This window comes from Fukomys damarensis, unplaced genomic scaffold (assembly GCF_012274545.1).
Source record: "Fukomys damarensis isolate Sample0158 unplaced genomic scaffold, DMR_v1.0_HiC HiC_scaffold_5, whole genome shotgun sequence".
In the NCBI taxonomy this organism is placed as follows: domain Eukaryota; kingdom Metazoa; phylum Chordata; class Mammalia; order Rodentia; family Bathyergidae; genus Fukomys; species Fukomys damarensis.
In genome coordinates, this window is record NW_022900917.1 from 72760518 (window position 1) to 72787460 (window position 26943).

General features: G+C 46.7%; 1 protein-coding gene across 1 annotated transcript in view; it reads right to left on the reverse strand.

Annotated features, from left to right (window-relative positions):
- Asap1 (ArfGAP with SH3 domain, ankyrin repeat and PH domain 1) overlaps positions 1-26943 on the reverse strand; it is a 301757-nt gene that overhangs the window by 14627 nt on the left and 260187 nt on the right. Inside the window, exons 18-25 of the mRNA XM_033760856.1 lie at positions 26154-26245; positions 22144-22330; positions 21825-21910; positions 20387-20502; positions 20178-20245; positions 18264-18371; positions 15928-16156; positions 7338-7508 (exon numbers count right to left, since the gene is read on the reverse strand). Of these exons, the coding sequence (XP_033616747.1) occupies positions 7338-7508; positions 15928-16156; positions 18264-18371; positions 20178-20245; positions 20387-20502; positions 21825-21910; positions 22144-22330; positions 26154-26245 (1057 nt within the window). The remainder of the gene's footprint in view (positions 1-7337; positions 7509-15927; positions 16157-18263; positions 18372-20177; positions 20246-20386; positions 20503-21824; positions 21911-22143; positions 22331-26153; positions 26246-26943) is intronic.

Sequence of the window (26943 nt, forward strand, 5' to 3'; positions counted from 1 at the left end):
GGGCACCAGATACCTGGGAGACTCAGGAATGAGGCACTGAGCTCCACTCCGCAACCTGCTGCATCCATTCTGCAGCACTGACATCTGTCAGAATGCCTTCCTCACAACCCCCCGAGACATGCACCTCAACCTCCCTTTTAGGCAGGGAAGCAAGGATAAGGACATGAATGGCTGAAGGCCCCTGGACTAAATGACACACCTCAAGGTTCGGCCCACAAACCTGTGTGCTCTTCATGACCTATCGTGCTGCCTGCAGTGACATTAATACTAAGAATTACTGCTCCCAGAGCACTTACTACAAGCAAGGTACCATGCAGAACACCTTAAGGTAATTATGCTGTTCACTTCTTCCATTTTATATACGGAGAGACATGCAGAGAAGTAAAGAAACTTTCCCAGGGTGGAGCTGCTGGTTAGGGCCAGAGCTAGGATATAAAGCCACCAGCCCACCGCTAGTGCTTGTGCTGACTCCCAAACTCTCTCCTGTTCTACTGCACCTGCTGAACAGGTGCTGAAACTGGACTTCCATACAGAGTGTTCACCATGAAGCATGCAAGCTGGCATTACCAGCACCAATGACGTTCAAAGTTCATTCTAATGAGCCTGTCCTTTTATGATCAATGTATTTCCACGATCTCACAGTTAATATCTGGGGACTTCTTATGAAATCCTGAGCTGGGGTTTCCTTTATGGTAGGCATTTTTCTCAAGCACCACGCTTAACACTGAGTCTATAGCAATGGGCCTTACACTGCGCTTTCAGACTTCAGCCATAACAAGATGTTTGGGGAATAAACTGTTGCATCCGCTAATTCCTTATTTCTAGGCAGAAGACAAAAAACAAAACAAAAAAACCCCAACAACACACACACACACACACTCTGAACAAATGGCTATTAACCCAGCTATGCACAAGTGAGCTGAAGCTCCTGGCTCTGCTGTCACAGAGGTGAGTCACTACCAGAGGTGCTACCACCATCACCCTCAGGCCCATGTCTGGAGTGTTCATATCATCCTCTCCTGTGGTCTCTCAAGGTGACCTGCCATTCCCCAGAGAAGGTTTTTATGCCTCTGTAACTTTGTTCTGTTTTTCCTTTCCCCTGTGATGCCTGTCCCCTACTGCTCTAAGTGAATTCCCAAACAACAAAGAACATCTCCAAGGCTGCTTTCCCAGAATGCTTTGACCATTTCCTCCTTCTTCTAGGGAATAGCAAAGGTACAGATTCCAGAGGCAGCCAAGCCTGGCTGAGAATTCCAGCTGTACCCCTGACCTGCAGGTACAAGTGTGGAGGACACTGCTTGTTCTGCTAAGCCTCCATCTGCATAACAGGCATAACAATTATACCCACGTGTGAGTGGTGACGAGGAGCTTTGAGGAGAGTGCTGATCCCCAAGAAGCATGACACAGATGGCAGCTCCTCTCCACAGCTCCATGAGATGCAGAGGAAACGCTGCCATCTACCCCAGGAGCAAGCAGCCCAGATGGGCTCTCCCTCCATCTCTGCAGCCCCACTTCCTAGCAGACGTCTAGTCCCTGCTACAGGACAGGACCAATGGGGCACACTCCCCAACTTCTCTGCCACTGGGTGACTTCTCACAGCAGCTAGGGAGGCATCTGTGCTCAGTCGACTCAGAGCTTCTTTCTCAGAGCTAGGCAGAGGCTACCTGCTGTGACCTGGAAGAAAAGCGTGGCCTAGAAAAAAATCCTGCAAGTAAGATGTTATTGAAAAACGAGGAGCAAAAACATTGAAGTGTTTCAATCTTTCTCTCCACGCAGTTTGGAAAAGGACCTTGATATAACAAGAATGAGTGTGAGGGGCTGGTGATCCATGCTGGGCAGGCTCCTGAAGAAGCTGTGGCCAAAACTCTCGGTCCCTTAGCATGTGGGTCAGAAGCTGCAGACTAAGAGTTTGTAAAAAGAGCAGAGGGGATGAATCACACGAGACAGAAATGGGCTCAAATCCCTGTTCTGAAGATTCTTAATTTCTGTGCTTCAAACTGCTCATCAGAAAACCGCTGACAACAGTCCCTACCCTACAGAATGGCTCTGAAGGCTCAATGAAGACCTGTGAAAAACCTTTCTGCTTTCCACTCAAACAAACGTTTACACAATTTTAAATCCCAGGCCTAAGGTGTGGAATGTGATTCCCAGAGATCACTCAGGCAGGGCCTGGGAGGACCCGGATCAGCATCTGGCCTTCTGGAACGTTCACGCAGGGCGCACAGGGTCTCCCTGATGCGCACCACTCACTACTCTCAGTGCAGAGGGACGGAGGCCTCGCGGAGAGGGGCTCTCAGCTACTCATCCCAAGAATCTCAAGTGCAAACAGGATTAATCTTATACCTACTGTGCACTAGACAGTTTGTTATATTTTCTTCTTTGCTTATAAGCCCTTGGGTCATATCCACCGCCCACTCTCAGGCCTGGCATATGACATTATGTCACAGATTTTGGGAAGAGAACTCACTCTTGGATTTCATCTTGCTTGGCTACTTTCATTCTTTCCTTTGTCCTCATTTCCATATGACTTATATTGTGTTAAGTATGAGTTGGTCTTTTTAAGGTAGGTCATTAGAAAGGGGGGAGTTCAATGAGATGTCACTTCAAAACTCAAAACCTTTCTATCAGCTAATGTTTTCATCCAAAGCTTGCCTCAGCCTCCTGGGTCTGCCTGCCGAAGCCATCGCAGGAGCAGGTTTCAGTACCTAGAGGTCCAAGTGATCTGGGGCACTGTGGGCATTTTAATTCTTGCAGAAACAAAGCCTAAAGCAGCCCTCCCCACTTGGGCGAGGCTGGAGCTGCACCTAGGGCGCCCCCTGGGGTGACAGTGAGGCACAGCCTGCTACATGAGGATGCAGACCAGGCCACCTGTGCCCAGCAACTGGTGCTGTGAGGAGGCGTGGGCTTCCCCTGCCAGCCATCCCGTGGGGCTGCAGGCAGTGTGTGGAGAGGGCGAGGCATGCGGGTCCTTGGCCCCACAGGCTGAGACCAATCCTGGGCCCGGTACCTCCATGAGAACTGGGCAAGCTGTTGGGCCTTTCTGAGCCCAGGCTCCTGAAGAACTGACACCAGCATGGATCCTGCTCTGCGGACTTCCATCTGGCAGGAGACAAATTCATGCATGCAAAGGCTCAGCACTTGTGCTCACTTCGTAAAACATCATGAGTAGCTTTTTTTTCTTTTCAATCTAAAGCATTTAGATGATGTTGAATGGGCATTTTCTTTTTTCCTACTGGCCATAGATCTGCATCAAGGACTTATAAAAGCACAAAATGGGGAGAGAGGTGGGAAGAGTCTGTAAGGAAGAGAGCGAGGCCTCCCATGAGGCAGACGCAAAGTTCCTGTCTAGTGGAATTCACTTTACAAGACCAGACTCACATGCAGCCACCACCTTCTTAAAGGTGAGTGTGGGCTGGGGCCGGACTAGTCAGCACAGCGCGGTATGCAGTCTGAGGAGGCAGGAGACAGACAGGAGCATGTGGGAGGAAACTTCCTCCTGGCGCTGCCATACTGCGGGCGGGTCCTGGGGGAGGGGACATGACAGTGCTGGCTGTGTGGCTGGCTGGCATCCTCTCTGAGAACTAAAAAGAACAGGCTGGGGCAGGAGGGTGAGACTTGGGATACTGGGAATGTATTTGGCATGTGAGGTCGATGAGAGGTTGGAAAAGACCAGCTAAAAGTTATCAAGTCCCAGACTGTGAACTTTTTTTCTCTTTTGATCGTGGGGATTGAACTCGGGCCCTTGAACTTGTGAGACAGGTGGTGGAACCTCTGAGCTAAATCCCTGGCCCTGTGAACTTGTAAATGTGACTTTATTAGGAAAAAGGCTCCCTGCCAAAGTAATTAAGTTAAAGATTTTGTTTGTTTCTCTTTGGGAGGCAGGGTCTTGCTCTACAGTACAGCCTGGCCTTGAACTTACTACGTAGTTCAGGCTGACCTCTAACTCATGGGGATCCTCCTGTCTCAGCCTCCCAAGTGCTGGGATCACAGCTGTGCACCACCATGCCGGGCTGTTTGTTTCATTTTTTCAGACAGGTCTCACTGGCTGGCCTCAAAATCTCAATCCTGCTGCAGCCTTCCAAGGTTAAGGGCTGTAAGATGAAGAAGCTACTATAAGAAAATCAAGTAGGCCCTGAACACAGTATCAGCTGTTCCTTCAAGAGAAGCATGTGCAGTTTCAGGAACTTCAACACAAACGGATAAAAAGAACATTCTAGAATGAGGACCTAAGTGACTGAGAGGCCAGAAATGTAGTCCGGGTAACTCCTGTCCTGTCCTGCACCTGGGGCAGATGGAGGGGACCCGTGCCAGCCCAAAGCAAACTCCATAGGCCCTGGTCTCTGCCTCGAATCCACAGGCTGAGCAGAGACTGCAGACTGAGAGAACCCAAAGGAGGTGCGCGCACAGGGAAGCCGCACACTGCAGGGAGGCCGGCTTCCTTGTGCCTTACTGACGCCCAGCCTGACTCTTGCCCTCGGCTTCTGGAATGCAGTGGCAGCAGGAGGCAGGGCTCAAGGTCGCCACAGAGTGACAGCAGGACAAAGCACAGGCATCAGGGTCAGAACAGGTGCACCAGGCTGGTGAGAAGCACAGTGGATCCCAACCGCACACAGCCTCTGACCTACCTGGGTCACACATGCACACAAACCACACAAGCAGCAGCCCGGGGAATCCCAGTCAGCACTGGGAGCGGTCTGTAAATGGTCACAAAAGCCACATTATGTGGAAGTGTCACTTTCACTGAGGACAGACTGAGTTCAGTCATTCCAAGCTGTCTGAATAGTGGGCCCACCCATGCCAGGCTTTCATGCTCCCTGCTGACTGTCGGGAGGCAGTGATTTCCACAAAGCAACAACTGTGTTTCTTAGTGAAAAAGGCCCCGACAGCACCAGCACTGGAGATGAAAAAGAAAGGCCAGGTGCTAGCGTCGCTGCTGAGTGAAATCAGAGAAAAAAATCTAAGGAAGTTACAATTTTCAAGCTAGAGAAGAGAATTCTGGAAAATGTATTCAGAGAATGCTGGAATCTCCACAAGATGAATAAATACAGGCACTGCGAACAACACAGAAAGAAAACCAATTAAATAAGAGAACCAAAATTCAGTAAAATTTGGAAAGGAGGTTACTTTGTGATATGAAAAGTTTATACCTGTGACTTTCTCTGTTTTTTGTGATCTTGATACATAGTTCAGCCTGGCCTTGGACTCACTATGTAGCTCAGGCTGGCCTCAAAGTCATGGCAATCCTCCTGCCTCAGCTTCCCAAGCACCAAGAAGACAGCCAAGTGCCACCACAGCTGGTAAAAACCTGTGACAATCCCCAGTACCACACACAAAAAAACCAAAACCAAAACCAAAAAAACAAAAAACAAAACAAAAAAACAACAACAAAAAAACAAAAAACCTGTGACTTTCAATGGAATTTTTTTTTTTTTTGGAAATTCTTTGTGACAAATCTGGGGACTCCTGAGGGCCTTGGAAACACCTAGGACATTCCTGATATTTATGCACTTGCCTTCATGCCGCAATCTTGCCTGCCTTGTTTTTCCAGGGGGCTGATTAACACCCATCTCAAAAGTACTCTCCTCTGAAACCTTTGCTGGTGCTCTCATGCAGTTCTGACACTGCTTTCTACAGCACCTGGTGAGCACGTGTGAGCTGGCAAGAAAGAGCGTGAGCTCTGTTTATCCCGCTGGTCCTCCTCTGGCCCTGGCACTGTGAGCACACCCTGAGAAGGCCCTGAGACCCTAAATGGCTGCTGAGCTGAAGAACACGTGGCTAAACAGAGACATTTATACCCACACACCCCAGGGCATCAGGGTTAGGCAGTGAACAGCATGCCAATGCATAAGCGGACAGTACGTCTTTTCCTGAAACCTCAGAAAGTCGCTACACCTGAGACAGGCCTTTGAGGGAGCCTTTCAAGGCACTAAGATGAGTTATTATCTATATGATAAACACAATTGTACACAAAGCTACAACAAATCTCTGACAGGAAGAGGGGAGACATGCAGAGCAGCGTGTCCATTCAGCAGGGATCCTGTGTGCCGTCACAGGCCAGGACCCCGCGGTGACTACTAGTAGGCTAGGAGGCATCATGAAAATTCCGTTTCTCATGGACAGGAATTGGTCATTTGCAGCCAGTGTCACTGAACTGATTACACTAGTGGCCTCTGGAAAGATTATTCAGTGGTAAGAGATTCCGGAACATTCACCATGTGCCAGGCACGATTCCAGGTTCTGTAAACAGGTGAGAACAAGACACGGAGCGTACAATCTAGGGGAGACAGACACGTACAAGAAGTATTCCACAGGTGGGGCGAAAATGAGCCCCTCAGAGAGGAGAGTCAGGGAGACAACATGCAAGATGAGGACTGCGAGACAGGGAGTCAGCCCTTCGAAGAGCAAGTCAGACAGCTGGGCCAGGAAGGGCCCTCAGGAGGGAAGGAGCAGGGCAGCCAGGAGGCGGAGGACAGGGCAAGAGCACTGATGAGCTTCCCACAGGAGGCTCAGCAGGAAATCGTCAAAGGGTGTTAGGGGAAGAATGACTGCGGCCTGATCTGTGTCACAGGAAAACCATTCGGATTCTTGTTTTTCTCAGCTTTTGTCTCCTCTTCTGTGAGATCCATACCTACCCTCAAAGAGCTGCGTGAGATTTAGGCAATGCTCACACCTTACTACTGTTAGTCAGCCCTCTGAACCTGCCGTCTCTACCCACGGATTCACACAATTGTGGGATGAAAATATTCAGGAAAAAATCGTCTGCACAGAACACGTACTGACTTTTAAAGTGACATTTACACTGTACTGGGTATGCAGTGTGTCCAATCTGAGGCCTACCTTTTTAAAATGTCATAAGTAAAAACGGAGGTTTTGTTATTACCTTAACTATCTTATACACCTTATATGCAGCCCAAGACATTTCCTCTCTACTCCAAAAAGAAGAAGAAGGAAAAAAAAAAAGCAGACTGTGGGTTGGACACCTTAATGTAATGTACTTAGGTTATACGCAAATACTATGCCACTGACATCATTTTATATGAGACTTGAATAACTGCAGATTTGAGTTTCCTTGGGAGACCTTGGAATCACTCCCATGATGATACTGAGGACCAACTATGTTTACTACTGTAATAGTTTCTAATGGCCCTAAGCAGTTCTCGAGGACGTTTCTTAGCCTTCAGAGGCAGGCATCATCACACGACTACATATCCAAGTCCTTATCCAGTGCGTGTGCAGTCTGCTACACTTTCTGCATGTGCTAACTGTCCACTGCCCAGCGGAGCCCCACGCATAGCCTAACCCTGGGCAGCTGTGGCCCTGACTTTAGGTTAACTTACCCCAAGGAACTGCGCCTTTGTTTGGGGGCCCATGAGGTAGTGGGCTGGGAGGGTCGGACAGGGTTCTCTTGTGTCCGGGTGGTGGGGGAGGAGGCCTCTTCTTGGATAGGGTGGAGCTGCCACTAGAGGTCTGGGTGCTTAGAGGGAGTGTTGAAGGTGGGCCAGTTGGACCTGGAAAGGAAATTGAATGGGGCAGGAAGGTTAATCCCGGGCTCACAGACACAGAGCAGCCAGTACGCAATCACTTCCACACAGCAAATGTGGTCTGACACACGGAGGTGAAAGAAAAAGGCTGGAGGTGGCCAAATCCACCAATCCGACACTCATAATAGTTTAAACATTTTTTTTTTTGTTAAAAAAAGAGAAAATTACACAAAGGAAAGGAGAGTGTATGCTTTTAAGGAACAGGATGCTAGTCAACACAGAATGTGAAGGGACTTAGGTTGTCATCTGGGTGCCATGGAAAAATATCACACACACTTTAACCCAATGACACACTGGAGTCACCACAAATCTACTGGGGAAGGAGGCACACAGCACGACCGGCAAAACCAACAGAGGAGCACAGCACGACATGAGCGGAATCCTGAGGCTCACAAGTTGAAACGGGAAAGAATTCTCGTGATAGGACTTTTCTTCTCCACTACATTGTTTTCGTTTAGTCAGCAAGCTCAAGTTTTTTCTTTAATAAATGCCTACATAATAAAAGATCTGAAGTTACCTAGAAAAAAAAAGAAACCCAAAGCCTATTTTTTTTGCTCTGCTTCTGAATAGTTCTAGAAGCCATAAACTACCAGTTATGTTGGAAGCCTGATAACAATTCATGGAGTGTGTTTGTAAAAGCATTTTGGGGATGTCTTAGTTTTAGTTTATCCTAAATTACATGGAAGGGGCTGGTGTGTGTGAGAAATTACGTGATGGGCACTTGAACAAATACCCTCTCATGGAATATTACCATGGGTATGGTTTAACCATACCCACAAACAACTGCTTCTGCAAACATTTAGAAAAACAAAAAGGAAACAAACAAAAGTAAAAGCTAAGAACACTGCCACACCAAATGTTTAACACAGGATAGTAGATACCTGGTGATCCAGAAAGGCTCCAAAAGAGCTTTTTATACTCTGTGTATTAAAAGAAAAGCTTAATTACCGCTGGCCTCTTTCCTGGGTAAATGTCAGTATTTCCTATCATCAAATACCAGTCAGTGCTAACACAGATTTATTTAAACCACTGATTCGCAAAGATCGTCTGGTCTCATCAGTAATACTGTTAATATTAATCAAATGATAGTCTGTATCAGGGCTCCACGGTCACAGCTGTACGACTTATTGTGCTTCACTGGTGAGGTCCATGACAAAGACTTCATAGTTACCCTGAATCAACATCTAATCATCGTTATCAGTTACTGCAGTTTTAGAAACTACTTTATGTTAGCAAAAATAAACAATCCCACGAGGAATATGGGTCTAGTACTTTTTCTCCGGAGGGGCTGGCAGGAACAGGTCTCACAGACATAAGGGACACAGCGGGGCCAAAGCAAGTATTTGGGTCTGGGGAGACTTTCACCCCATCCGTCAATGCTACTGGCTCCTTAAAGCTGGGGCAGCATTTCCTATGCTTGGCACATGAGGAAAACAGAAAATGTTCCGTATCAGGAAGTGTAACTTTCCTCTTGGAAAGAAATACATAATAGATAACAGACAATGGTGAGATTCTCTAGCAGGTTCATCTTTATCGCCATCTACAGACCTTCTGGCGCAGTGCACCTGAAAAATCAATGGGACTCCTGTCCTGAACAAACACTGCAAAGCTAAAATACTGATGGCATCGTCTCTGAGAAGAGCTGTGCATATATGTGGCTCCAGGAGTGATCACACCCAGGAGTCTTCCAGGACCGGCAAACCAGGCAGAATCCAGCCTTGCAGAGTCTAGGAGCTTGACCAGACACAGCAGGCAAGAAACTGCTTCAGATGGAGCCCAGCGCTGACCCACAGCCTGTTGCTCAGCAGTGGCAACAGCCTGCTTCTCCTCTGAAGGGCAGCTCAGAGACATGACGGAACTCTCTGCATCTCTGTCCTCACCCCTCAGTGGTTGGCTCAGATGTGGCCGCACCCAGGGTTCTTCTGTAAATTCCTCCCCTCTCCCTGGGGAGCTGCACCATCTCTGAGCTTCCACACACGCAAAGGTGCTATCTTCTACCTTGCTTTAGAGCCTCTGCCTCTCTCCCTTCCCAGACTGTGCGCTCCCACAGGGGAAAGACCCGTGCTCTACACCCTGCCCAGGGCTGGTGCCTCACACGCCCTTGTGCCTCTGTCCAAGGGGACAACTCAGAGCCAGTCAGCATGGTGCACTTCCAGTGACCTGCGTAGCTGGTTTTCAGTACAGATGATAAACCAGAGGTCTTCCATCTGGGAGGCCAAAGAAAAGCACATTTTTGAAATTTCCAAGAAAAAGCCAATACCTACAAGATGGCTTGAAAAAGTAACCTGACAGTTTAAGAAAAAAACTTGTCTGTAGAAGTCTAACTTACACATTCTAACATGCCATACAGAGGGGTAAGTTCTATCTATGCAGGAAATGGACAACATGAATGAAAACTTTATCATTTTCTACTGGTTTTCTCTTTAATGTTTGTTTTAAATTGACAAATTAGTAGTGTATATATTTACTGTATGCAAAATGTTTGGTATAAGTACATTCTGTGGAGTGGCTAAATGGAGCTAATTAACATGGATCACTTCACATTTATTTATTTGTGGTAAAAACAGTTGGAGTCTATATGCCGCCATTTTCCCGAGTACATTATCAACTAGAGTCACCACACTGTGCAACAGATCTCCTGAATTTGTTCCTATCTAAATGATCATGGTTTTTATAGTATGGAGCTTGAAGGAGGAGGAAGTCTATGTTAACTATTTTAAAAGTGGATGAAGACACAGCACTACACATTTATGCTGAAAAAGACTCTGTGGAGGAGGCAGGAGCTGCTACGTCCATGCTCAGGTGAAAACAGGCACAGATAGGTACGGTGGCTACGTCAGCAGAAGACTGGCCAGGATCCAGCAGGGCAGGTGCTGCTGCACAGGACGCTGCTCTGTCGGCTCAACTCACAAACAAGGAAAAGCATGTGCTGTTCACCTCTCCTTCAATCTTTGTCTGTGACACGGATGATGGAAAAGTGCTGGACTCAGGGTTCAGGGCTGGATCTTGAACAGTTACTCATACTTTCCTCAACTCAAGAAGTACAGGATCTCTCCTTTTTCCCTCTCCACCGGTCAGAGAGGGCAAATATCACAGACAGTGCTCTCAGCCAATATCGGCTGAGTCTTACGAAATGTTTTAAAAAGGATTGGGAGAAACTGACAAAGACTGAAACAAACCCAAAATCCCCAAACACATGGACAATAATAGTCCATGGTAAGCTATGGACTCAAAGCAAACTGCTGTCTTTGCCTGAGGTTAAAAACCACCTGGAAACTGTAACGTCACCAATGTATCAATCACAGGTAATTGCTGATAGGAAAATGTGCCCGAATCATCCAGTAGTGCTCTTCTCTAACAATAAATAGGTCACTGCAACGAGCTGAGACTGTGTCTCCTTTCCAGTCATCTCTGTCCTCTGAGCTACTGCGACAGGCCCAGGGGGAGGCTGGGGAAGTGCTGTATGAAATGCTTACACAGCTGTGTTTAGGCACAACCGCGGCAAACATTTCACACAGAGATTCTCGGCAAGCCAACTCTCACACCCCCAGGACATCTGGTTTGGTTTCATGCGTGCTCCCTCCTTGCTCTAACCACCTATTTTAGGACCTGCTCTCGCGGATTCTTTCTGTTGTTTACGCATCCTCAACCAGCGCTGATACCGGCAGCACCACTGGCTGCTGCAGACACAGCTCCTCCACAGCCCGCCCTGCAGCAGTGCTGTCCAACGGCCTGGAGGGAAGCAAGAGCCCTGGGCCTCCGGGCAGAGCTGAGCTGCACCTCTCCTTGCACTGCTGTTCAGCCAAGGGGCCACTTCACTGTTTCCTCTCCACACAGCGCCCGCCCCCTTCTCTCCATCCCCACTCCTGGGATGTTCATTCCCAGGATATTTGTTGGCAAACTGACAGCTCATGAAGGCTCGCTCTGTGCTTACTATGCCACAAACTGCATTCCACGTTTCCTAAACTGGGACCTACAAGGAAGACAGATACCGGTGCTTATTCTCAGCTGCGGACCCTGAACCACTGATAGCTAAGTGTTAGGACAGGACATGCACAGGGGCAGAACTGGCCCTTATGGGAAAAGGAATACCAGTCTCCTTTGTGGGCAAGGGAAAGGCAGCTTCTTGGACGAAGAGAAGTTTGAGGGCGTCTCAAGAGTTCATGACTGCTCAAGTAGCAGGTGTCTGGCCTGATAGAGACGAGCTGTCTCCGACACTAGGACACTGTTCTCGGACTAACAGGGAGAAGTCTCACCTGGCTGTCTCTCCATGGCACTGAGCCTCTATCGACAGCATGTGCTGGGGCTCTCTGTGCCAAGCACTGTGCTGCTTCTGAGGCTCTGTGGTTTAATCACACTGTGGCTGGAGCCTGCCTGGGCACAGAGTCTGCACCACAGCAGGTGCGCAGGAAATGCGGGGCTGTGCTCACAAACATTTACACACTGAGCAAAAGGCTCCACACAGGCAATGCTAGGGCACTCACGTCAAGAGGTGCAATGAGCTCGTCCGCTAAGTCCTGAATGCTTGGAAAGTTAGTCCTTCAAGGTACGTTAGCCCTCCTGAATCAGATATATTATTTGTTTACCCAACAAGTCCTTTGGGTAAGGTGTCTGCCAGCGCCAGGCCTCACTATTTGGAGCACCTCTTAGTTTAACAGATCGGTGATGGCACTGCCTCAAGGGAGCCCCGTCTTACAAGATGAGGAGCTGCAGAGGCACCGACACCCACCGGCGTCCCTGTGGAGCACGAGGTGCCAGGTGCTGAGCTCAATGTTTCCCACACTTCTCATTCAATCTCCTTGAGTCAGGTTCAAGTTTCTGTCACTGCTACACAAAAAGTAGGAAGTTAGACAATGACAGAGCCACAGTTCCAAAGTTTTAAATTATTTAAAAGCACAGTTAAGTCAAACAAATCAAACGATACAGGCAATATGTGTCTGTAAGTGCCTGTTCTGTGGGGTGGGCACTGCAGTATGGTATACTGTGTCCACTCATACTCTTCTATGAGTCACTGAAGTCCCCTAGACAGCACAGAGGTTTACATTTTACACAGTGCTTTCTCCACACACAGTCTCACTGGATTCTCATGACAACCACACAAGGCAAGAGAAAAACAGACAACTTCTTTAACACAGTAGAGAAGGAAGCAGGAGAGCTGGTTGACAGCCATAAGGCCCGTTCTAATTTTCTATACTATTCTAGCACCACATGACTTGAAGTGAGTGAATTCCTTAACCCTTCCAGGGCTGTTTCTTCACCTGCATAATGGGATATAGATTGCGTTAATCTTTCAGCATTGTATCAGTGTTAAAAAAAAAGAACCCCAAGTTATATGACATTATTTTAGCTTAACAATGAAAGACAGGGCTGGGGTGGTAGCCCTGTGGCACAGCGCCTGCCTGGCAAGCTCGAGGTCCTGAGTTTGATTCCTGGTACCAAAAAACAAAACAAAACTAAACAAAACTAAAGACAAATAAATCTTGGCAAGCCTGGAGCACTTCTAGTCTTTAAATGTACACTTATTTCATTTACTCTCTCTAGGCCTCACCCCGAAGAGGGCAGGCAGCAGGGTTCCTATGAGGCCGAGGACATGACTACGGAATTCTGAATTGTGCTGTTTTGAGACTGAAGCTCTGCTAACCACAAAGGGGCTAAAATTTCCTGAATTTTGATGAAGCATCTTGAAAATATCCCTAAACTGGGTTCAAAAGAATTATTTCTACCGCTCCACTCTGTACTCCTCTTATTCATGGGGACTTTGTCGTGAGTATCTGTTTCTGACTCACCAACTCCATCATCTTTCAGACCCCTAGATTCACAGCTGTGGAGATGACTTCTGATGAAGACACCAGTGTGGAGAAATGGTTCTGTCTGCAGAATAAAGGGGAAAAGATGTGGGGGCCACAAAAGTATCTTTGCACGAGCATTTGCTGCCCTCTAAGTGTCTTCCAGGGGCTCCTTTCAAAGTGTTACCAGTTCTCCAAAGGTAGCCGTGTCCCTAAATGGCAATCGTAAGAAGGTTGCACACCTCACGTCTCACCAGCAGGCAGGCAAAACCTGAGTATGAGTCTGGTCAGGCCACGATCAGCCAGGAGGAGCACACTTGGTGCAGATGGGAGGGCTTCTATTTTCAATCACGGGCTTTCTTTGTAAGGGGAAGGACAAACAGTCTATCCTTAGTTGACCACAGTTGCTATGGCCAAGCTGCTGAGCTCTTGTTTCAGCAGCTGAATCACTAAATAAATTTAGTCTTTGTCTTCTGCGCCTTTGGTAAAGAGCTAGATAGAATTTATTCAAGGCAGCAGAGACACGCTTGGCACCGAGCCCCAAAGTGTATCTTATGGGTTTCTGTGTCCTCCCAAGATAAAATTACAGAAGTGAGCGGAAGGAAGTGTGTGTGTGTGTGTGTGTGTGTGTGTGTGTGTGTGTGTGTGTGTGTGTGTGTGTGTGTGGTGTGCCACCTGCAGGACTGATGTCAGTTTCTCCTGCAGCCCGTGCTGCAGGTCCTTGGTGACCTGGAAGCACTCTGAGTAGACACAGCACGGTACCTTGTCTGGAAAGGCACTGTATCGTGTCAGTAACCACAGTTAAGGAGACACAAAACCTTTGCAAGCCACTGCTCCCAACATTTTATTTGGCCTGGAGCCTTTTCACAGGTCCTGGTTGAGACACACAAAGGCGTCTCTGCTTTTATCACATGGCTACTCTGATGGAGAATATGATTTCTGGGGGAAACAGCAGCACTCAGCATTATAGACCTGCGGTTTGATGTGTTAATGATTTTAAAAAGTATGTTCTAATACAGTGTATGTAATGGTGAGACAGCGGCAGGGCAAGCCTTTGGCTTACATGTGTTATTCTGATTAAGGCCCCTGGTTATCTCTGATGAGAACTGCTCAGGCTACAGCCGTAGTTTTACTTTCTTCCATTATTTTATGATGCATGAGGCCATTTGGGGTCTCTTTAAGAACACAGGTCCCATTTATAACATGATTTCAATGAAGAATAAGCCCTGAAAAAACACTGCTTTGAATAAAGCTCACATTCCCCAGAAAATAGCACCAGTGTGATTCAAATAGGCATGGCATTGTACACCCAGAGCCCTCGAGACCTGTGCTAGCGAGGGCTGAGCACGCAGGAGAACCCCACATTTTGATTTACTGGCAAAGACCACACTGGAAGTTGCAGCTTAGGGACCTCCCAACCAAGCCCCTGGCTGGGCTGACTCCGGACGCTGCTGGCACTGCTGTGCCTTATCTCGTCTCTGTTCAGGTACCAACACCCTGACTCTGTCCAAAGAGCACACAGGATGAGGCCCCGCTGCTGCAGAATGGGGTGGTAGGCCCCTGCTGGAGGTACAGTGGACTCTTGATGTATGAACTCAATTTGTTCTCAAGGGCTGGTTGTAACTCAAGCTGGTCAACTGCCTTCAAAGTCTCTCTCCTGTACACAGGCTGACCTCAGTGTCCTTAGAGAGTCACTGACCCAGCATTTTTCTATTAACCTCACACAGGGAAGGATGTTGTCATGTTCCTTCCAGAGCTCTTTAAGGGTTAAATCTGTATCTGAGACCAACTGGAAGCATAAGCAGCTGGCATTCAGGTCATAACTCAAGGCTTTGGTTTTAAGTTAAAATTAAAATTCTAATTGTAACCCAAGTTGTCTGTATGTATGTCAGGCCGGTGGTAACTTGGGGGTCCACTCTATATGAAAACATGGAGCATCACATTCCTCCAGGTGATTCTCCTCCCCAGGCAGCAGCTTAGAGAAACATATCTCCATGAAGAGTGCAGGAAATGGGCCAGAAGGGCAGTGAGGACTCACGCCAGTCCCCGGGCATCTCTGAGCCACAGTCCCTCAGCTACACGATGCCAGTCTCTGTCTCGTCTGAGATTATGGGATGAAAAGCGCTTGGCTTCTGGCCACACCTGAGCCAAGTGTTCCAACATTGCTAACTACCATTACTAACACCACTGCCTTCGACACAGAGGTACTTCGTGCAGAGAAAAGTACATTTCAAGGAACTGAAATTCCTCCCCATGTACAACCAGGGGATGCAGACCTTAGACAGTGTTGCTTTTCTATCACTCGCCAGCTGTGTGACCATGGTAAGTTATTCTATAGCTCTGAGCCAGTTCCCTCTTCTGCAAAAGGGGAGGAAAAGCACACAGATTGTTGTGAGGCTAACATGAGGTGCTGAAGGCAGAGCCCCACCAACACTGCCTGTCTTGCTGCCAGTACTGGGAAACGGCAAGGTGCCTATTTCATGCTGTGCTTGACAATCCACTCCACACACTGCCACTCAAGCGTACCTTCAGCTCTTAGCCAATGCTGGCCAGGCTACCCACTCCAAGGATGGAGCTGTGAAGCCCTTCTAAAGCCATACCTTTCCCAGCATTCCTCGGAGGCAGAGGGGGAGCCTCAGCAGTGGGTGACGTGGGTGAGTCCGTGCTAGTGGAAACGAACATTTGGCTGGTGAAGGCTCCGTAGGAGAGCCGCTGCTTGTCCCGTGGAGTGCTGAATCCCGGCAGTGCCAGCTTGTCCTGCGGGGAGATGCTGGAGGAGTGGCAGAAGCTCTGTGGTCTGGGTGAGCGCTCTTTCTTGACTGGGCTTGGCTGGCAGATGAAATAACAGAGCGTGAGGTGGTAACTGAGGACTAGCCCTAAGGTGCATGAAGGACCTCGGCCAACTAGCTTAGCTGGTCAGCTCATTCCCTGCAGCTCCCTGCGCTGTCTGAGGTTCACCATCGCGAGCACTTCTCATCAATGGCATCACACTGCCACTTCCACACCCACATCGGCAATCAGCTAGTCAGTACTGGTGAGGGACCCCCGAGGACCCGACAAACTCAGGGTAAGGTTATGGTCAGATTTAACCTTTCCTTGACAAACACCTTCCTGTGCAGGACACCTGCACCAATGTCTCAACAGCATTCCCATCTATCTGCAATGTGCAACATAAAGGATAGAGTAGGAAGCAGAACTTCAACGCTGAAGACCTCAGTCTTCATCACTTCTCAATTTACATCCTCTTGGAAAGGACGCTCATTCATACCATGGCTTTGAGGGGCCGGGTACATGCTGATGACTCACAGGTCTGTAATTCCCACCTGGCCCTTTAGATTCCCAAGCACCTGCCGCTGCCTGCGCAGTGTCTGGGGCTCCTCATATGGTGACAGCGTTAACATCCACTCAACTGTCCAAGCAAGAAACCTCAAGCCAACTGGAACCCCAGGCACTGCACGGACACCTCAGAAATAGCCCTCAAACCCATTGCTGGGCAGTGTTCACTGTTCTCACTGCTGCACTAGCTTCTGGGGTAGCCCTGACTCCATGGCCAGAGCTAGCTGAAAAGCTTGCTCTTTTAATAAATCTCTGTTGGCTTCTGACTGCTTGCTTGAGTAAGTGACAAAAGGCCGGGCCTGGCTCACAAAGCCCTTCTGATGTGGCCTGCCTGACTCTGCAGGGCTCCCTGCTGCTTCCCCCAGCCATCAGGGCACTGGTACACCGTTCAGCCATCTGCACACTACCACGACTGCTTGCCTCACTCACACTGCTTCCCCGGGTACAATGATCCCTTCCACCAGCTCCTCCTTGGAAAGTGCCCGTCTAGCTCAGAGCACAATCTCCAGTGTTGTTTCCTCGGTCTGAACTGCACCACCTGCCAAGGCTCAGGAGCTGCTTGGTCCTCTGAATACTTGTCAGGAATTTCCTCAAACTCTCGTGATCACAACGGATCTCCTCTCCCAAACTCTCATTATCCAGTTAACACACTGTATCACAGTTTATCTCCTCTGGAAGAGGCGAGAAGCTTCAGCACCTCTTTTTGACCATTCCTTGTACCCTGCCTGGCATTCAAGGGTATGTCCAGCATACATCCGATACTAAACACGTGGATAAACTTCCAGAGTTAGAATGACCTCTGAGAGAGTCAAGGAACACGAGCTTTAATCCAGGAGACTGTCTTTAATAGCTATGAGACTTCACACAAGTTGCTCTGTTCTTTAAGTTTTCTCTCAGGTAAAATGGAGACAAGAGCAATACCCCTTTATTCACTTTTGGTAAACATGAACCGAGATAACAGAAGTGCTTCACACAGCCTTGTCCCTATTTAACTATTTTTAGGGTTTCTTGGTTGGCCAGGCTGAAAGATAATTTACATCTCTGCATAGCTAGGTGTAGAACTCCAGTGTTTGGTCAAGATGCCAAGGTAGATGCAGCACCAGTTTTCCTGGTGGTGGGGTGGGGCGGGTAGTGTTGGGGTTTGTGCATGTCAGGCAAGGGGTCTACTACCGAGCCAGATCCCCAGTCTAAAATATCTTTTAAGATGTGACTAACAACTGAAATGGCAGGTTCTGCATCACACTCCACGTGAGGGGCCCCATCCACCAAATAGGAGGGCTCAAGAGGAAGTGCAGAGCACTCTGCTCCCAGACCACCTTCCACCTCCGTGCTGTGTGGGCTCAGGGGAGTGGGCCAGTCCTTACACTCAATCTTTCTCTCTCCTTCTACCTATTTGCTCTGTTTCTCTGCAGAATCTTGACAAATACAGCCATTAAGAGGTGTGTAATAGGGACCGGTACTCAAGCATCAGGAAAGGTTCCTGGTATATCAGGTCCTAAGATGGAAATTGATCCACCTCACAAAAAATGGCTCTCATCCATACAACACAGAGAAACCCGGCAGGGCAAGGGCAGGGGAACTCAGGGCATCCTTTACTTACTTTGTCATCCAGATCATCATCACTTTCATCCATCTCCTCCTGTCGAAGGTTCCACTCATATTCAACATGGACGTGTGGGTTGAACTTGCCAGATTTAGCCTGGAAAAGCTAGACATAACAGCAAGAGCATAGCATTTTAAGCAAAGTGCCAAACACCCCAATATTATACAAACACTGAGCAAACACCACTTTTTTCCTGGTTTCAAATGAATTAGCAGCAGCTGCACTGTGCACACAACTCTGATAAAACAAGATGGACTGCCATGTGACAGGTTCAAGGGACAGCAAAGAACTGTAGGTGGAGCCTTTCTTATTCTGATATCTTTACTTTTCCTTAAAATTAACAGCTTTCTCAATATTAAAATGCGTCTTAGGCTGGGCATGGTGGAGCACACCTGTAATCCCAGCATTTGAGAGGTTGAGGCAAGAGGACCACTGAGAGTTCAAGGCCAGCCTGAACTACGCAGTGGAGACTGTTTCAAAAACCAACCAACACCCCCCCGCCCAAGCAAAACAAGAGAGTCTAAGAACTGCAAATTCCTGGCGGGAGAACAAATTCAGGAATCTGTCAAGTTTCAGAGGTAGAGCTTTGAGGTCCTAGGCCAGTGATGGTAAACCTTTTAGAGCTCTCAATGACACAAATAGCGCCCTGTGGCACACGTGCTATAGGTTTGCCATCATTGTCCTAGTCCTTTTCTTACTTATAAAATGTAGGCCTGGATAACCTGGCTCGAAGGATTCTTGTGTTTTTGAGATAGGATCTTGCTATTTAGTCCGGGCTTGTCTTGAACTCCCTGTGTATCATTATAGGCTGGCCTCCAACTTTTGACCCTCCTGCTCCAGCCTCTTGGTGCTGGGATTATAGGCATAGACCACTGTGCCTGGGTCTAAAAGGATTCATTTAAGAACAGAAGAAATACATCTACCAGGCCTGGAGTCTGGCACTTAGCAGACACCTGAGGGAGTGTAACTTTTCCTCTCCTATTTCTTCCTCTCCCATGTGGCACGGTTTGACTGTGGTTTGTTCCCTCTGAAACTCCAGTTAAAGTTTGATGCCTGCTGTCAGGCATCCTGAAGGGTTAAGCAGTGGGAACTTAATCTGATTATGGTGTTTCGCAGTGAGGCTTTGGGAAGGAGCAAGGGTCAGACATGGCCATGGAGTGGGGCCTCCGTGACTGCACCCTGGTGGCTGTGGGGCAGTGGGAAAGGGGGTGGGACACACACGTGCTCCTGTCTCTCATGGTACGATGTCCTGTTCCAGACAGGAGGCCCTGGACCAGAGAGGTGAGCCAAAATAAACCTCCTTCTTTTATAACCCAACCACAGTGTGGTACTGTGTTAGCAACACCAGGGTTAAGAGAAGCATGCCAATCCAAAGGCCCAGATTATTAAGCAGGAACTAATGCAGTAAAAAATGGTGAATGAGAAATGAAAGAATGGAGAACAATTAGGAGAAAGGCATTAACATCTTGAAAACCATCTGCCAAGTTTTTGGAAGTAGGTTCTCAATTCTTTACTGTTAGCTGCAGAGAAAGCCTAACGATTGTCTGGCAAATCAAAACCATGGCCTCATTCCACAATCTCGTATCAACAGCTCTCGAGTGCCTTCAGCTCTTGTGTCTTAACCACACTTAAAAGGTGTGCAGATGGCAGGCTTAGGGTTTCACCACTTCTTCACAGATAGCTTAGTGCTGTGTGCATTTCTGTAGGTAATGTTTAAAAACAGGAATCTGCTGCTTTTATTTCAAATTCCAGCTTCTCAAAATGACATTTTTAAGGCAAATGATACCTAATAAATCTCCCCTTCCTTCTTTTTTTTTGGTACCTGGGATTGAACGCAGGACCTTGTGCTTGCCAAGCAGGTGTGGTGCCACTGAGCTACATCCACAGCCCTCCCCTTCCATTTTTGCTTACCAGATCTTCACACTGGGTAGCTTTTAGCCTCTTTGCTATGTCCAAGGCAGTTTCTCCAGCTTGGTTTACTAATATAGGGGGGAAATAATTTCTAGTATTAATATAGGCTAGATCTTGCAAAGGCAAAGAACAACAACCAAATGTAACATGCAACTGTGAGTGAACAGATGTTCTGAGGTGGTTTTTGGAGACATCAGCAATGCTCTCACCAATGTCCACGGTGGGCTTGCTCCTGAGCAGAAGCTTCAGACACTCGGGTTTGCCATACATACTACAGTAGTGCAGAACCGTGTTTCCCATGGAAGTCTGCTTATCCAGGTTCCCGCTAAGAAACAACAACATAATCAGAAAAAAACTGAACAACTTAAAACTATAAATAGCAGTTCCTCCCTTATTTGCAGGATGTATGTTCTAAAACTTTGTGCAGATGTCTGAAACTATGAATTGCCCTAGATTGTACATATACTGTTTTTTCCTATATCTATGGATAAAGTTTATTTTATAAATCAGGCACTATAAGGGAGTAACAGTATTTGTAACAGGACAATGTGATGAAAGTTATTTAAAAGTTATAAATTATTTCTGGAATTTTCCATTTAGTATTTTCACACTACGGCTGACCACAGGTAACTGACACCTTAGAAAGTGAAACCACAGGTAAAGGAGGGACTGCTGTAATCAGTTTCTCCCTCCCCACTCCATTCTCTTTCTTGAGATAGGGTCTAGCTTTGAATTTGTGGTTCTCCTGCCCTAGCCTCCTAAGTAAGTGGGGTAAACAGGCACCAGGCCACCATGCCAGGCCTCTAACCAACTGACTCAGATTTGAGGCCTTATTAGAAACAGTGGAAATTATGACGTTTCTAACATTACACCTAAATTTATAAGCAACATATTGACGGCAATGGCCAGCACTGATTAGGAGCCTAGCACAGGACTGACTGTCAGCTTTCACATGCAGTAGCTCACTCATTTAATCTTAATCTTCACACCCACCTGACAAGGTACTATTAATAGCATCTATTTTACAGATAAAAAAACTAAGGCACAGAGGGGCAAATCAAGACAGGGTGATGGAGGGGATTCAAACACAGTGCTCTGGATTACCCTAAGGACAAGGCCTGCACCCTCAGACAATCTAGCTCGTGTCCAGGCACCATTCTTCGTATGTGCACTCGCTCCCCTCCCTAGTTCACCACTCTCCTTTGGATAGCTCCAGCTCCTTCTCATAGTCTGTTGCTCACAGCGTAATCCAATGGTGAATCTAGCAAGCACACACCTTCTATGTGCAGTACTACAATCCCATCAGTAAGTTCCTAATTTGAATTGTTTTGATTTCAGAATTAGTGAGGTCAGGTGCCAGAAAACTGCAGCTCGTGGGCCATACCCAGCCCACTTTTTTTTGTGAATGAGATTTTATTGGAACACAGTCATGTTCATTCATTCACAGATTGCCTGTGGCTGCTTTCACACCACAACAATGGAAGTGAACAGATGCGCCAGAGATTTCATGGCCTGCAAAAGCTTAATATGATTACCTGGAATACTACAGGAGCGGCTTGCTGAGACTTGATCTAGGCTAATGACAGCACTGCCTTTTGCTAACTTCTAAGTCACGTTCAGTTAATTCAATAGAGAAAACAATCATACCAGTTTTGTATGAGGAAGTCAACCAAATGGAGAGATGTCTGGTCTGAAGTTCGGACAGCAAGATGAAGGGCGGTCTCCCCAAGCTCCTGAGAAGGGAAGGAGGATAGGTCTAAACAGGGCAACCATGTGCCTGCTTGCCTCCAGCAGCTGTACTTCTATCAGATCTCTAGGTATTAAGAACTCCCCCTTTGTCAACTTTTGTTTAGACAAGCTCACCCAATCAATGTGAATGCATCTCATTATATCGTATCAGGATAGCATAAGTGATCATTTCAACTAATTTCCTACTTTGACTCCTATGGCTTTAGTGAGGCCTCACCTGTCCGGATTCCAGCAGTGGTTCCATAAGCTCTACCCCTTCTGCATAGACTTGAATTAATGCAAGTAAATCCCTGGATTTGATGGCCTCAAGCAATTCAGTCAACTTCGCTGAGGCAGAGGAACAGGTCTTCCTTGAGAATCTATGGTCTACATACTTGGCAGTGATATACTCTTTTCGTGCAGTCCTAAAACAGAACAAAACAAAATGAATTTTTACTTTCTAAGAGTTGAAAAAAGTTTAAATTTTTCTGACAAAGAAGTTATTTTGATTGAGATAAGCTTCTTGCAAACAAATCAGGTTTTAGATCAAATTATTCCAAAAGAGATGAAGGGAGGAATTGATATGTATGTACGACAACACTCAGGTAATACACAGTTACAAAACCAGTGGACACAAGTACAGATTCTTTTCCACTTCGACCTAAGCCAACAGCATGAGAATTCTATTAATGCTTCAAACTTAGATCTCTCTCTATATATATCTATAATTAAAAAAACTTAAATCCTGAAAGATTGATCACAAGTTTTCAGAGCTTTGTGAAAGGACTCTGGACTTCTGGTACTGTCCCTTACTTTACAGGTGAGGAAACTGAGGCTTGGAAAGGTGTCACTGAAGTGACTCCCATGGGCCAGTGCCGAGCTGCCCACCCTCCTCGAGGTCTCAGGCCGGGGAGCAGACTCTGGACAGTGTGCATGTCTGAGAAGGGCACGGGTCATCTCCCTCTGCACTTCAGCTCCAGGGGCACGGAGTTTGCCTCCCAGTCACAGGGTGAGACCCTAACCTAAGCAGCCCGAAAGTTTCTCCTGCCACCTCCCGGAGAAGACTGAGCCAGAAGTCAACTCTGAGCAAAGGACAGACAAGGACAGGGGCCAAAACTGGGTTCAGGTGACAATGACATCCCAGGTCGCTTCTACCCCCTGAACTTCCCTGGTACATGAGCTGATTCACAAAAAGAAAGGACACGGAGGAGTTTGGGATCAAATCCTACTCTTACAGCGCCCCAGCTGTCTGACCCTGGGCAAAATACGTCATCATTATGAGCTTCAGTTTTATTCACGTGATAATGGGGAGAATCCAGTGGTATACTGTTTTTTTTTGAATTTGTATTCTTTACTAGTACATGTTTGTAGTATGTACTATTCATATTCTTTACAGGGAGCTGTTACATACATAACACATTTCAATTCTTTTTCATCCCCTCCTTCCCCTCCTTCTTTCCATTGTGATAAATACTATTCCCAAAGTCATTCCTGGAAGCTAGCATTATCCTGATTCCAAAACTAGGAAAGGACCCAAACAAATCAGAGAATTACAGGCCAATCTCCTTAATGTACATAGAGGCAAAAATCTTTGATAAGACACTGGAAAACAATGTAACAAATCATCAAAAAAAAAATCCCACATCACGATCAAATTCATACCACAGATGTAGGGATGGTTCAACAGACACAAATCAATAAATGTACTACATCACATAAACAGAAACAAGGACAAAAATCACTCGATCATCCCAACTGATGGAGAAAAAGCCTCTGACAAAATCCAACAGCCATTCATAATAAAAACCCTGAAGAAAAGAGGTCTGGAAGTGCCTTATCTCAATCTGAGAAAAGCCTTTTACAACAAAATGACAGCCAACATCACATTAAAATGGTGGAAAAGCTGAAAGTTTTCCTTCTAAAATCAGGAACAAGACAAGGATGTCCATTTTCGTGACTACTGTTTAACACAGTCCTTGAAACATTAGCTAGAGCAATCAGGCAAAAGAAAGAAAGAAAAGGGAGATATACAGGAAAGGAAGAAGTTAAATTACCGTTATTTGAAGATGACATGATTCTCTATACAGTAGACCCAAAAATTTCAGAGACTCCTAGAATAATCAAGTTCAGGAGTGCAGCAGGATACAATACCAACACACAGAAGTCAAGTGTTCCTGTAAACCAGTAACGAGCTCAGTGGTGCATTCTGAATTAAAGAATATACAGCACCTAATAGATGCTTCCTTTCTCCCCAGCGGGATCTAATACAAGGGACATAAAATTTCTTGCTCAGAAATAGACTTTGAGGGGGCATATTAAAAGTGAGATTCATAGCAATGTGCCTTTCATGATAATAAAACTTTTAAATGAAAAAAAAAAAAAGGCTTTGCCCTCGTAGTGACTACTGTTGTCCCCTACGTTCTACAGCGAGGTGACACTTTAAAACTGTGCCAAGGCCTCTTCTGTTCTGCACTGGCAGTCCTGAGTGTTGAGCTCTTTTTCTCAGCCCAGTGAGCTGACTTGCTGATTCAGCTAAGTAACCGAGATCTTACATTCATGGGGGCCTTTTACATTCAGGTCAAAGTACTTTTAGGAGCTCTGTAACCCTGATGTGTTAGAGGGCTTCCAGACAGCTGAAAGCATGGCCTATACTTGGCTTCTAGGTCTCCCCGCTCTATGTGAAACATCAGACTTAAGAAGTGAGTGGTTTGCTGGGTGTGGTAGTGCACACCTGTAATCACAGCACTCTGGGAGGCTACAGCAAGACACAAGTTCAAGTCTAGCCTGGGCAACTTAGGTGTGAGATCCTGTATCAAAACATAAAATAAAAAGGGCTGAGAATGTAGCTCAGTGTGAAGGTTCAATATCCAGTACAGAAAAAAAAGTGGGGGGAGGGAGAGAATTGAATGGATTTAAGTGTTGCTATCTAGGTGACCCTGGATAAATTAATCTTTTGCTGTGCCTCAGTTTTCTCATCTGTGAAATACTGGTAATCATACCTGCCTTATTTACTATTTTGCAAAGATGCAAGAACAAAAGTAAGGGACAAAGAGCGGTGCACGGGTTAAGGGTGCACCTGGAAAAGTCCTTGGGTCTCCTGCCCTAGAGCGCAGAACTAAATAACTGCTCTACCACTGGGCTACATCCCGCCCCCCCCAGGGGGAAGCAGGGTGGAGGAGGAAGAAGTGTGGGAGGCCGCCCTTTCTGTGCCTTACCTAAGCTCCTGGAAGTCCCGGGTGGTGTCTACCCAGAACTCCCCTAAAACTTTGATTGTAAATTCAGTTAAAAAGCTTTGGAATAAATTGACAGATTTATACAGCTCAAAACTAAAAGTGATTATTGAACAGAACTTATTTGGAAACCCCATGCCTATTCCTCCGGCCCAGAGGACACATTTTTGTTAAATTTCCTGTGTGATTTAAGTAAATACAAGTCCAAAAAAGAGAGAAATATATTAATGCACTCTCCACTATTTGAGTCTGTTTGGTTTCTGAGTCTAGGTGGTGAGTAGTGAAAATTCATTGAGTCTGGATTATGAGGGGAATGGGTACTTTTCCCTACTCCCCAGCAACCCTCCCTTCCCCAAAGCCAGTTCATTCTGTACAGTGCTCTTCACCCTACTTTGCCATTTTTTGAAACAGTAACCCCAGAGATCATTTTGAATGAGACAGGAAGCTTCGCCTTTTATACATCTGCGCAGTGCTCCATTACGTGGCTGTACCACACAGAATTTACTCAGATGCGTAAGCAGACATTTGCTTTGTCACAGATCTTTTCCACTTACAGAATCTGGTTACATTCTTAGGACTGGGGTAGCTGAGCCAGAGGGTAGGAAGGTTTATGGTTTTGGTAAACAAAGCTGATTAGTTTTTACCATGTACCAGTCTATAGTCCTGCTGGAAACAGTGAATATGTTTCCTCGCAGACTTGCCAGGGGGTTGGCAAGCACTTGCATTTTTGTCAGCCACAAGAGCCTCTTCCGTTATTTTCTTATCTTTGTATGTCTCTCTATCACAACACGACACTGTGCAGAGAGATAACCTGTGCTCCAAGGGCAGGTACCCAGCTGCTCCCTCTAGGGACTGTGATGGTGACAACCATCTGCACATTCCAGACATACATTCACAATACTTTGCTTTGCTTTTCCCTTATAACTGGAACAAATATTATAACTACTAAGGAAAGCTTTTGGGAGATAGAAAAAGAGTTACAGAACTGCAAAGAATTAAATATATTAGAAATACTCACATATCACTGGAAGGGGTGGGCTTGGGTGAGGGGCTGGGTAAATTTGCTTCCATAATTTCATTAAAACTATTGTTTCCTACATTCTTGGCCAGCTGTAACATAAACAACACACACTACAGTAAGATCTTTGCTACTCGAATTTCCTTCTATTTGCCTTTGAGATTTCTGAATATCCATCTTCCTTCATTTGACTCGGGACACAAACCATCCACCCATCTGGTCAGTAAGAATTTACTGAGCATCTTCCACACCCCAGGCACTAACTATTGGTTAGTGTTGGAAATGAGCAAACCTTGTTCACAGTCTAGGGGGGCAAGCCCCTGAAAAGAAAACTAGTGACATCTACAGATGTCGTGTGATAAATGTCACCTGGGAGAAGGTCTGGCCCCACAGTGCAGTGTCTGAGATTAGTCCTGGCAGGCTCCACATGAGAGCCAACGCTAAATCACAGGCACATTTCCTTTTCATACTGACCAGATTCACTCCTGCAGGGTAGAAAAGTGGATTCATTTGGCTTCAGGAATGGATTAAGATGCTACATGTAACAGCAGAGGAGGACCTAGGATTGTGTGGCAAAAGCTTTTTGTCCCCCACCCCCCATAATGGGGACTGAACTCAGGGCCTTTGCACTGAGCTATATTCCCAGCCCTTTTTATACTGAGACAGGGTCTTGCTGAGTTGCCTGACTGGGCTTGGACTTGATCCTCTTGCCTCACCCTCCCAGAGTGCTGGGATTATTTCTCAGTGTGTAGACCCAGGCCTGTCTTGTGTTTTTTTTTTTTTTTTTTTT